Source organism: Euprymna scolopes, chromosome 12, assembly GCF_053919585.1.
Source record: "Euprymna scolopes isolate OS-2025 chromosome 12, ASM5391958v1, whole genome shotgun sequence".
In the NCBI taxonomy this organism is placed as follows: Eukaryota; Metazoa; Mollusca; class Cephalopoda; order Sepiida; family Sepiolidae; genus Euprymna; species Euprymna scolopes.
In genome coordinates, this window is record NC_136493.1 from 30,794,910 (window position 1) to 30,808,959 (window position 14,050).

Sequence of the window (14,050 nt, forward strand, 5' to 3'; positions counted from 1 at the left end):
TTTACAATATGTTTTTCTGGGTTTTTATTACTGTACACATAGATTCGAAAAAGTTGTCAAAAAACAAATATATAACAAATAAATGTTATCAAAGGCAAGATAAGTTACTTTTCTGCCAAACTGGATATATTTTTTGTGTTTTTATTCAATGTAACATATTTATTCAGCTCGAGAAACATACAGTGTTTACCGATGTATTCAAAAATTCAAAATGGCGTCTCACACCCTCTTTAACACCGTAAGTTTGGGAAAAGGTGTTATAAATAAAAAACTATACAAAATACTATTAAAAACCCGCTGAATATATGTCAACATATGTCACGGTAACATATATTGAGCGTGTTTTTAACAGTATTTTATCTGGTTTTTTATTTATAACACCTTTTCCCAAACTTACCGTGTTAAAGAGAGAATCAGACGCCATCTTGAATGTTCCAATACATCGGTAAACACTGTATGGTTTTCGAGCTGAATAAATATGTTACATTGAATAAAAACACAAAACATATATCCAGTTTGGCAGAAAAGTAATTTATCTTGCCTTTGATAACATTTATTTGTTATATATTTGTTTTTTGACAACTTTTTCGAATCTATGTGTACAGTAATACAAACCCGTTTTTCTTTTATTAATTTGTTAAATGAAAGTACATCTAACCCGGTCGGTTTCTAATGTGACGAAAATCTAGCCCCCCCCCCAAAAAAAAAAGGGGTACTCTGGATAATAACAAAACATTAAAATTGCCTCAGTCTCGAAAGATTTCTTCTCTACTGAACGAGGAAACAAACGGTGAAGTGTAGTTCACCTTCTGTTTCTCTCCCCCTCTCTTCCTCTCTTAATATCTCTCTCTATCCATCTCTCCCTTTCCCTCTCTCAATCTATATTTCTCTCTATATCACCCTCTCCATCTCTCTTTGAGCCCCTTTCTCTAACTCCCTCTATCTCTCTCCTTTCCTCTGTCGCATCCCTCTCTGTTTCTAACTCTCCCCCTCTCTCTGTTTATCTATCAATCCCTTTATCTCTCTATCTCCTTCTCTTTCTCTATTTTACTCTCACTTTCTCTTTTCTATCTATATATCTTCCTCTCTATCTGTCCATCTCTAATCCCTCATCCTATTTTAGTCTCCTAAATTAATTACAGTGAATAAGGCATTGTCAAAACATGGATAAATCCTATTTTAGTCACCTAATTTACTGACTGTGAGAAAGAAGTTATTTGGAAATTACTGCTACCTTGAACAGCACCAGAAGTAACTGGTAAAACCTTTCTAATTAAATTGATTTTGGCAGCCATTTGGTAACAAAATGACATAGCCTTAGCCCTTGCTGCATGAGGAATACCTGCGACCTTGCTTGCCAAGTAGAAGAATTATTTATTCTACTTTAAAACATTCAATTTTTCAAAAATCTCATCTTCGACATCTCAAAAACATCCAATATGGGGAAAAATATTGCAGAAATGCAAGCTTATTGTTTAGGATGAATGCACAATGGTACGCAAAAAATCACTTGAGGCTCTTGGTCGATCCTTGCAAGATTTGCGTGGCAATGTCAGACCATTTGGGAATGCAGTAATATTGCTTGCAGGAGATTTCAGACAAATGTTACTTGTTATTCTTCAATCAACACCAGCAGATGAAATAAATGCTTGCCTCAAATACTCTACTTTTTTGTTCCATGTGAAGACATTAAACTTAACTCAAAATATGCATGTCCAGTTGCCGACTGTTCGATCCGCACAAAAACTTTTGCATCACTTGTGGAAAATTGGGTACGAAAAAGTGCCAGCTGATCAGAGTTAAGGGCAAAATTCTTTGACTTTTAACTTCTGTAATTTCTGTAATTTTATTTCATCAAAAGAATAGTTAGTTTAAAATGTTTTTGCAGATATTCAAATTATAAGAATTCCATTTGACTGAGTGAATGAGCTATTCTTGCAGGTCAATACAAAGATGTCCTATTCAATGTAAAATTCCAAGTGAGGTAGTCAAATACAAATCCATCGACACTGTTGTGAAAGCAGATAAAGTGGTTAATTATCAAACAGCTATATTTGCCAGGGATGCCACCGCATGTATTGCAACTGAAATTTGGTGTACTAATTATCATGTTGTGAAATATAAACCAATCCAAGCTTTGCAATGGCACATAGCTTGCAGTAAAAAAAAATTAACAAACAATATCATAGAAACAACAATCTTAACAGGACCTTTCACAGATGAATATATCTTCATTCCATGCATTCCTATGAGTCCACCGGATACATCATTACACTTTAGGAAATTTAACTTTCCAATTTTATTGTCATTTGCAATAACCATCAACAAAGCACAGGGAACAATCTTTACAATTGTGGGCCTTACAGTTACACACTGACTGTTTTTTCACATGGACAATATATATTACGTATTCAAGAGTCACCACACCGGAAAATCTCTATATCAGCTAAGAAAATGGAACAACAAAAACGGTGTACCCATGCAAAATGGAAAATTAAACCTATAAGAAACTTGCTTTTTCTCATGTTGGAACTTTTTCCATTGCGCAATTTGAGCCACAGCAACGCGTGGCAGGGTACAGCTAGTAGATACACATATATAATACATACATATAATACATATAATACATACATACATATAATACATACATACATACATATATATCATACATACATACATACATATAATACATACATACATATAATACATGCATACATACATATAATACATGCATACATACATATAATACATGCATACATACATATAATACATGCATACATACATATAATACATGCATACATACATATAATACATGCATACATACATATAATACATGCATACATACATATAATACATGCATACATACATATAATACATGCATACATACATATAATACATGCATACATACATATATATATAATACATACATACATAATAAATACATACATATATATATAATACATACATACATAATAAATACATAATACATACATACATACATATTACATACATATATATATATACACACACACACACTATTAGGGAAATCTGACATTGCCCGGGATTGCAGGAGGATGAATGAATGTTTCATACCCCCATATTTTTATTGCCATCAAAATTGGTGAAATTGCTCATTTTTCAATCAAATTGATTAATTGCCTGCTCTAGTTGACCCACCGTGATGCACCAGGGGAAAGCTTCACATACCTCCTGCAGTGACTTAGTCCACAATACTTTGTAGTCTTCATTTAACTGTAGAGAATCTATTGTTCATATTATAAAATTATTTTTATTAAATTAAAGTTTAACAAGCCGTGCATGCATGGTCTCCCTCTTGTGCTGCATGTGAGATGACGCCACAAAAAATAGTGGAGAAATGATGAATGTGAGAAGTGTGGTAAAGGGCCAACGTTGCCTTCACATTTTCACCAAGTTTCAGAAAAATCTAATGGTTGGGGCAAAAGTCATGGGGTAAAAAGTGTCATTTTTTTGCAATTTGGGAGCATTTGTGACCCCCGTTTGAGCTCCTGGAATGCCGAATCCCAGTGAAAATGGACAAACGATGCAGTTTCATACCTTAAGACACGTATATTTGAATTCAGTACCATGGAAAACCACTATATAGACATACATATCAAGTTCTTGCGTAATATGAAAAAAGAGCTCCAAAAAGACATGTTTTTTTTAGCTTTAAAAGTCCCAGAGGAATGCAAACCAGAATTTTGCCAGGGTCACCTATACTGAATTTATATTAAGAACAATGGCCTCCACATTTTGGCCAAGTTTCAGGAAAATCTAATGGATGGATCAAACGCTATGGGGCAAAAAGTGTCAGTTTTGGCCATTTTGGGGCATTTTTTAGCTCTTTTGCGCCCCTGGAGACGCCGAATCCCAGTGTAAATGGATAATGGCGCAGTTTCAGACCACCGTAAAATAACACTATAGTCAGATATATCAAGTTTTTGTTGAGAAATATGAAAAAAAAGCTACAAAAAGAGGCTTTTTTAGCACTGAAAGTCCCCGGGGATGCGAACCAGAATTTTGCCAGGGTCACCCATACTGGATTTATATTAAGAATAATGGGTCCCACATTTTGGCCAATTTTTAAAAAAAATGTAATAGATGGATCAAAAGTTATGGGGCAAAATGTGTCATTTTTGGTCATTTTTGTGTCATTTTTTGACCTCTTTTGAGCCCCTGGGAGCGCAACGGAAATTTTTGTAAAGAATATTTTTTCACTGTGCACATCTATTTAATGAAATACAATTTGTGGCAAAATTTCAGGAAAAATTGGCAATCATCCAGACTAATGGACACACGGAAGCACAGATGCCACTGAAAACATAGGTCCCTCTCCGATAAATCGGGGGGACCAAAATGCAAAAGTCAAGTATCATGGTTCAATTGTGCTCTAAACAGAAATATTCATTTCGAACGCGACTGTCATACCAAAGAACCTACTGTTGATTTTATATACCTGGCTTTACTGCTTGATTTTATATACCTCGCTTGAATTAAAGTTTAAAATGAAAAAATATCAAGTATGGTTCAATTGTGCTTTAAACAGAAACATTACTTTTGAATGCGCTCCTGTTTTATCAAAGAACCAACAGCGGATTTCATATGTCGGGCCTTTCTACTTGTGTGGTAATAAAACTTCTCAAATGCACTTGTGATGTTAGGCTGTATAAGGTGGTAACTTTAGTCAAAATTGCTTGTTCCTTCTTTCATAGGATTTTTTAGATTATCGATACTTATCGAAGAACACTGCCAGATACATAAAGTAAATTTGTGTGAAATTTTGTAAAAATCGATCCAACCGTATCCGAGTCCATGGGGAATGAACTCACAAACACAAAGTTCCTTTTATATAATAGTAAATATGAGAGGAATTAAATCCTGCAAATTAACATTTATAAAATGTATTGCTCAAAAACTGACCTATCTGAATATATTCACAGTAATAATGCAAATTTTTTTACTGGATTTTCAACCAATTTCATTGATAGAGGTGACTCCTTTGTAAAAAAAAAAAAACTATATCTGGATTTGGACATCACTTTCAATATCTTTTTACAGTTTTTCGGACATTACAATTTTCAAAGTTTTTAATTTTTATGCTAACTAGCAATTCTATACTTTTATTTTGTTAGTTACTTTTCTCTGGAAAAAAAAGAAGAAAAAAAAAAGCCTAATTTGTTTGTTTAAATAAATATATATATATATATATTTGTGATGGGAGGATTCCAATATTTTTCCCTGATTATGATACAATATCTGGTTCATTTCCTTATAAATCTCTAAATATTTGATTACAGAATTGTTATTTTTTCCCAAATACTGTAAAAATGTGTTAAATGTGCAGATATTTTCTCAAACGTAAAAATACACTTATGGAGGAGATAGTCTACAGATTTTAGTTTTACTGGTTGTTTAAAATCAATAAATATTTATTACTTTATCATAAGTATCAATAGAGAAGACTTTGTTTTAAACAAAATCAAATAAAAAAAAAGACAATTAAAAGAATCGTTTTGGCATTGGAAAATAAGCACAAATTTTTCTGATTTCGATGGATGAAACCAACAACAACAGTACTTACATCATCATGAGTTTTCATGTGATTAACGTGACCTGTCTTCGACAACAGAGCTCGGCCACATACCTTAGATCTCCATGATTGGGTGGCAAGTTTTGGCGTTGCCTACATATTAACCATTCCATATATTAACCATTTCATGCCAACTTTAAATACGTTTTGAAACTAACAAAAATATATACATACAAAACTACTTACGGGTTTCCCATTACTAGGGTCGATAAAATCTGCCCAATATCCAGCATCATTTAAAGCTTGACAAATTTCCTGCGCTCCCGTCATGAACTGAAATGAACAGGAAAATTAAGAAACAAAATAATCAAAGGCTGAAAAATTGTTTCCATATTTTTTTATGATGACTTTAAATCAAATTGACAACTCAATTTTTTTCTTTTCATCATTTTAACTGCTTAGAATTTATGTTATGAGGAATGCTCCAAAAGTAATGCCTTCTATTTTTTTTTTATTCCATCCAAATGGATCAGAGAGGATTGTAAATAGCATTGTTATGACGACTAAACTTATGCATTCATGACCTGAAAGTTTCATCTTTCCATTGCAGATATTAATCTCTATGGATGCATAACAGGGGTAGCTGCAAGTTCAAAATTCAACTATTTAAAAAGCAAAAATGCAGAAGAATCTTTATGATACATGCACTCATCACGGAATGAAAATATTGCACTACTGAACTCATAAACTGATCAAATAGTTTTTTTAAATAAGAAAATAATTTTTTTAAAATTTTAAGCTATTAATGTGAAGTCGTTAGCACTACAAGGCTGATCTTGCAAGTTTGATTATTGTGAAGTCATCAGCTCTTGGTTTTTTTTCAAAATGGTGATGTGAGACTGTCTATTTTCCTGACTCATACTTGATTTTCTTAGTTAAAAATAAAATAGTTGATCAATTTACATGATTTTCTCGAATATGACATCTTCATTCCATGACTGATATGTACATCATAAAATTTTTTTTGTATTTTCATTTTTTTAATTAGGTTGAATTCTGGACAAGAACCCAGAGGTGATACGAATCTGCTAAAATGTTTTTTATTTAAAAAGTGTGAAAAACAAAGGGACACAACTCACACTGCTTAAAAGTTCTTTTCTTTCTTTTATGACGTCTTTGTTATAAGTTGCCATGTCATTTTCTGTTTTCTGCGACACTGTGATGACTGTGAAATTGCCTTCCATGATGTTACGGTCTGGGAAAAGCTCAGAAAAATCTACAAATAATAACACAACTTTATTGATTATTGAAACAGTAGATTCTATAATATTTTCAATATTTCAGCTTTTAAATATAACTTTAAAAAATGGTTATAAAATAAAAAAAATTGTAAAGAAAATGATTGATTATCAGTAAATAACCAATGCTCTAATATATAAAATTAAATTAGTTGGATTTCAGAATTTTATAATTTACATTGAAATAGAAATGATGGGGGGGGGGCAGTATTTCTAGGTTTCTAGACTAAGGCTCTTTTGTTTTTTTACTTTAAAAAAAATAAAAAATAAAATAAAAAAATAACTAAAATTATTCATTGGTTCTGTGCTCTGGCGCTTACCACAGATTCCAACTTTTTGGGTTAATTCCAGTTTCCTTAGTTGAAACAAGGATACACAATCAGTATACTGGTATCAAGTACAATTTTGAAGCATTGTTATGTTCCGATTTAATACACAGAAATTAATATTTAATAAGATGGAGCAGTGATCAAACCTTTCATTTCCTTCGTATGATTGACATGTTGACACTTATGTTTACACTTCTGTGCCCAAAATAAAATGACTAAATTCGTTTGTGTGTACATAATCTGCAGATACAATATTCTGAATAAAAACAATTATATTTTGGATCAATCGGAGGACTTTCTGGATTTATTCAAAATGATCTTTCTGGGAGCCACTTCAATCTTTTAAAAAAGCCAGATTTTTCTTCAATAAACCAATTAAGCCAAAATCCATGAACCGGTTTCCTTGGATCTTCTCCATCAGGCTGTGAGCCTGTTGGCATGTCAACTCATACATACTCACACTTACAAAGCACCACACACACACACTGCTTGAATCCTTTCATTGTCATCTGCTCACTTGTAATCAACTTTTACATTGAAATATTGCCAACCTTTATCACTGAATTTTCTTTTTAATATGATAAAAAATAAACACTGACAACTTTTAATGAAATATAATTCATGTAATTGAGCCAAGAAGTTTTGATTACGATTTTCTGACCTGTGTAATGCATCGACTGACTCCTTCTAGATCTCAACTAATGAATCCCCCTCCTTGTTTTACAAGGACTCAAAAATATTCACGAACATACTGTTTTTCCTATTGCTGTAAACTCCCAATTTAGATATATATATATATAAACTATCTCTTTTGTGAATGTATGCCTTCGGAACTTGTTTTTGTTTATCGTATGACGTCTTGTTTTCTCACAGTTAATAATAAACCTAAAAACCTTTTTCACTGATATTTTTTCGACACTGACTCATCCAAAAAATATCATGCCCAAAATGGAATCCCTAAAGAAACCCTCCAAATAATGATTGCCCCAAATCACATACGTTTAAAAGTTACAGGAAAGATGAGGATGGGGAGGGGGGTATATGATCAAAGAAAGATCAAGTTTAATAGTATAATCTGGATTAACCCAACTGCTTTATTGGATTGAGCCTCTCCAATCTTTTGTCTAGTCCAAATATGACCATTTGGGAAATCAGGAAACAGACTGCTCAAGCAGTAGGATGAATGGTTGTCACCCATGCTAAATGGAAGAAGGTGGTGGCTTACCTCTCTGCAGCTGTACAGTCGTCATATTCTACAGCCCCAGCTAACAGGGCGGACATCACTAATCAAAAGTAATAATTACAAAACAGTGTGAAAAACACCAAACCAAATTCATAGGCAAAAAAAAAAAAAAAAAAAAAAATTTTTTTTTAAATAGAGCAAAGTACAAGTTATGTAAAAAGACAGATGTACATAATAATATATCATCTGAATCAAGGTGATTTTAAACACAAAAATGGTAAGCATCTCGAGTAATTCCACTGTACGCTATTCCATGAAATGTAATAGGTACAAATAATAATTGAGTATACACATTGACCATTCTCTCTCTCTCTCCCCAACCATTTATACCAGAATGTAGATTAGCTAGTTTGGTTTGGTTGTTTTATTTCATGGCATATCAACACCGAGTTATTTAATGCTGAATCCAGTAATTTTGGAAAAGATTTTTATAGTTCAAGTTCTTTATATTTTCAAATATTTATTCACGATGTTTGGTTTAGTTGTTTTGTTTTACTTTATATCAATCCTTTTCAGGTTATTCAATGTCAATCCAATAGATTCAAGTTCTTTATATTTTCAAATATTTATTCATGGTTTTTGGTTTTGTTGTTTTGTTTTATGGCATCTCAATCCTTTTTGGGTTATTCAGTGCCAAATCCAGTAATTTTAGAAAAAAGATTTTATGCTTCAAGTTCTTTATATTTTCAAATATTTATTTATGATGATTGGTCTGGTTGTTTTGTAGTAAAAAAATTGTTTTTATTCTTAGCAGCCACTTTTTATTTTGAATATATGAAAAAAAAAAAAAACCCACAAAGTAATTTACAAACATTTTTTTTACATTCCATTATGAAAATGAAGAATTTTTAACCATAAAAAGAGAGATTATTCACAGTAAAACAAAAGTAAATAAAAATAAATAAACTTTAGTTTATTGTAAGCTTTTGATTCCATGTTTCTTTTGCAATAAACTGACTTCACTTTCTTTTTATTTTAAAAAGAAAATGAAATCAGTTTAATGGTCACAGAATGAAGAGGAGGGGGGGGGACTTTCTGTTCATTTTAATATGTATACTTTTTTTAATATTGTTAAACATTTTAATTCCAGGAAAATTCTGGACAAGATATCAATCTCTTTATATGAAGTGAGATATATATATATATATATATATATATATATATATATATATGTGTGTGTGTGTGTGTTAATATGTATGGGATTCACCCTTAAACTAATTAACTAATCATTAGGAATTTTTGAACAGCTGCTAAGCATAAAGTATTATAATGTTGGCTATATTTAGTTTAATTTATTTTCATGCAAAGTGGATATGGAAGCCCTTTGTGGAATTCAGATATTTCCAATTTTTGTGAAATTTTAAAAATAGATATTAGACGTTAATTAATAAATATTCCCCAAACTTTTGTTTCTTTGAGATATTTTAAAGGGCTTTTAGGGGGCATAATTTGGATAGAACCTTCCATTTGAAAATTTAAATATAAATTCTCACTAAATTTGATCCATAGTTATTAAACACTAATGAAGCAAGATTCTGTGAATTTCAATTTCTTCTTAAGACCATCTTGAGCTTAAACCTTAAATTTGAGACATTTTCTATATTCAAAATCATGATATGCATTTTAATGAAAATTGGAATAAGTATTCTAGACATAAAGTTTAGTATCATTATATATTTAAATTTTTGTAAGAGTATATTAAAGTGGTTCAAAACTGTTTTGTTCGGCGCATTAATTTTACCTGGCCCAGGACGGGTATTCTTCTAATTCTATAGAAAACTAGCAGGCTGCCCGACATTGCCTGGTTGTAAAATATGTTTAAATATGATATTTTAATTTATGTAGATTTTGTATTTATTATTATAGAGCCGACTCTCTATTGATTATTATATTGTACCCAATATATAGTAGCGATTTCAAAAGTTAAAAACATACTTGGGCAACATCAGTGAGAATTGAGATCAAAACATTTATCTTTCTATCAGTATTCAATTGCATCTGACCTAAAAATACATGCACATCAAAACTTGACAAATTAATGCACTTAAACCTATGAATGTATATTTGCACATGAATAGTTCCAATTTTTCAATTTTGACCCCATAACAGCTATTTTTTCCAGTTAAAAATCAAATTGAATTTTCCATAAACTCGAATATCCTATATATCAAGTTTCATTTTACATACTCATCACATCACCAAACTTAATCAACGTTGAGCCTGGCTAGTACCCGATGAGTGTTTGGGAAATATATGTATGTGCTCTCCGCTTATCTTGGCATGGTTTCCAGTTGTTCTAAACCTCTACATGCCACTGGTATTTAACAACGCTGACTAAGAAGTGCAGTTGGAGATTGTGCAACTCTTGCCACAAAAATTTCATGCACAGGCATCCTTACAGTGGGTACACATAGTCTGTCAAGACTGAAGGAAGCTATTATATTATTTCAAGTTTGTAGACCAAAAATTGACAGTAGTTTGATAGAGACTGTCCCACACATGCATATACACAGACATGTTCACTTTTAGAATATACAGGGTGTGTCTGGTGTTTAAGAACATCATATATTTTAACAATTCTTTGCTGTATATTAACTTTTACTTTTTTTTTTTTTTTTTTTTTTTACATACAATCAATCAAGGGAGATAAACTAACACAGGAAATGAAAAGACATGCTGTAATACTTACAATAATGAGAGAACATAACGATTTGCAAATTGCACAATTTTTTTAAAGTCGCCAGATCCTTTGTTTTTAAAGTTCACAAACAGAAGATAATGATGGTCAAATTTCTCCTGTTGTTAAACGTCAAAAAAAAGCATCAGCTACACTTTTACAGCGTTAGAACACACAAGTTTATTCAACAAGTTCAGAATATCATTAACGAGAGCCCCCAGAAATCAATGAGGTCAATTGCAAAAGATCTTGGTGTCTCCAAAGCCGTGATTCGAAGAACTGTCCATGAGAATCTCAGATACAAGTCCTATGTGATGAAGAGGGGCCAATTTATGTCCAAGACCACCAAAGAAAATTGTTTAGTGAGATCCAAGAGACTCTGCACCATCACAAAACGCTCAAACCACTCAAGAATATTTAGCAGAACATTTTCATGATCACATTACCCCCAACTTGTGGCCGCTTAGTTCTCCAGACCTTAATCCATTTAATTATTGTGTGTGGGGCATTGTTGAGAGAGATGTTTAGAGACATCCTCAAACACCAAAGATTCTCTGAAAGCATCCATAGTCAAAGTAATGGACAACATTGACGAGGACCATCTTATGCTTGCCAAAGGTTTAGCTCTCAAATAGAAGTGGTCATTGAAGTAGAAAGAAATTTCATTGAAATTATTAAATAAGAATGTCGCTTGTGTACCAATGTCGTTTTATTTTAATTTATGCTGTTTGTATTTTTTTTAGCCTTAAAAATGTAATAAATGTTCTCAAAACACCGGACGCACCCTGTATACAGATTTTAAAATATTTTTTTTTTTTTTTAATTATTGCGAGAAGGAAGAGTGAATAATTTTTTTTTTTAAACGTAACAAGTAATCAGACTGACCTTTTCTGAGGAGAGTTGGACAAGATTGGGCTACACATTCTAACTGGTCGGAAGGAGTCAACTCATTTACATAAAAACTTCTTTCTATATCAATCGTCTGAAAATAAAATGTTTTCAAAATGTTTAATATAAGACACTGCATCATTATCGACATTTTAAAAAGAAATGTAGATAAATCTTTACCATTTCACTCAGCATAGTTTGCACCCCCCCCCAAGATATTCAAATTATACTTTTTTTTTTTTAGCGATTACATTTAAACAGCCTGAAAAAATATCTGCAAAAAAAGAATTAAAAAATATAATAAATAATTAAGATTTTAGAGTGGGGAATCACTTTTCTATATGAATTTCACATAAAATGAGCACCCACTTCCTGGCCAGTTAGCAATAAAATGAGACATGTAATCAATCGACATTTACAATTTTGGTGGTGGTAAGGGGATTCTTTTGTTTTTACTTACTTTATTTTTTTTGATTTATATAAAAATGGGGTGAGGGAGGTTGAAAAATTACAAATTCTAGATTGAAAGGTGGGGGTGAGTGAGCAGTTTTTTTTTTATTCATCCATTTTATATTATTTTTTGTTTCAATATCCTGTATCACCAATTTTTAAAGGAGGGGGGGGGGTAATCTGCAAACATTTCTTCTTTGCTGATAGTTTTTCATGCTATTTAAATGTAATCATCCGAAAAAGTAAAATTCGAATTGGGGGGGGGGGGGTAAAGATAAAACAGTAGAAAAATACCAAAATTTATTATACCTCTTTAGGCATCTCTAATTAATAATCTCATTGAACTTTTAATGAAATATACATACAGGGTGGAATGATAAGATTGTCGCTATAGAAAAGACAACATAATTCCATTTCCATTTGATGAAAACCAGTTTTCTTTTTTGTTGCAGACCATCTACTAATTAACCAGTTGTGTACAAATTCCAAGAGCGATAGGCGCCTTCTATCATGTCTTAAAGTGATACAATGTTCAACGAGCGAGATCAGAGATGCACTCATGCTCTCTTCCGATCCAAGTTATGGCAACAGGACCATTGCCAGCACCCTCAAAATGCAAATCTAGAGAGTTCAATGCTTGAGGGTACAGCTCAATAAAGTTTTTGGCCAAAGTTATGGTCTTCAATGTGGTTTCAAGTGAGTGCCACATCATGCCATCTCACATCTTCGAAGTTGGCTTGAAAGTCAACACCAAAGTATACCTGGGTGTGGCAGCAGGACTTGACACCAGCCAATAAGTTCAAAGAAATCCAGGCTTGACTTTAGAAGTGTTACGAATTTGTTCCCTTCTATCACTTGGCCCCCTTCTCATCTGACCTGACCCCACTGGACTACTTTGTTTGGTCATATGTCGAGAACATCACTAATATAACCTCCCACAATACCAAAGCCAGCCTGATCACTGCCATCTGCCAAGTATTTGCCGAACGCCCCTCAGAGTTAAAACCGACGATATATGTTGTTCCAGCACCCAATGAATGTCTGAATACGTTTAAGGGGTCCGAAACTAAATGATGTTACATTTGTGATCCTGCAGTTGGGGATCACATTGAACTTGTAATTCACTGTGACTGGACAACAGTCCGTGGGAACGGTAGGTTTATAATTATACATTATCCTATCTATGATGCATGCCATTTTGTTATGCAAATTTCACAAGCATAGAAACAAGTCGGGTTTGGTCTCCTGTAATTAGATTTCAACTACTGAAAAGTTAGAATGTCGACCTCTCATATTGGAAAAGAACATTTGGGTCTATATTGAATATGTTGAAATACTGGTTTTATGCTTAGCTTTTGATTTCAGACTTTTCATGTTGGAATTGAAGAATATGTGGAAGTGGTCAATAAAGGAGTTGAAAGCAGAACACATAGAGAATGAGTAAGCAGATTATGTTTGTAAACCATTGAATAAAAGAAAAGTCATAGCAGTTCTCACTAACATGGCGTTGAAAGGCCCCTTGTAGACTACTGCATGGCCCAATATTCATTCACCAAATAGTAATAAAGCAGACCCTGTATTTTTCATATATATATATTTCATATATGCTGATAG

The 14,050-nt window shown here is 32.5% G+C and overlaps 1 protein-coding gene across 1 annotated transcript in view; it reads right to left on the bottom strand.

The window, feature by feature from the left end:
- The window catches only part of LOC145291231 (cobalamin trafficking protein CblD-like), a 65,193-nt gene that overhangs the window by 5,675 nt on the left and 45,468 nt on the right, over positions 1-14,050 (bottom strand). Inside the window, exons 5-7 of the mRNA XM_080136828.1 lie at positions 11,984-12,080; positions 6,691-6,827; positions 5,798-5,884 (exon numbers count right to left, since the gene is read on the bottom strand). Coding sequence (XP_079992954.1) covers positions 5,798-5,884; positions 6,691-6,827; positions 11,984-12,080 — 321 coding nt within the window. The remainder of the gene's footprint in view (positions 1-5,797; positions 5,885-6,690; positions 6,828-11,983; positions 12,081-14,050) is intronic.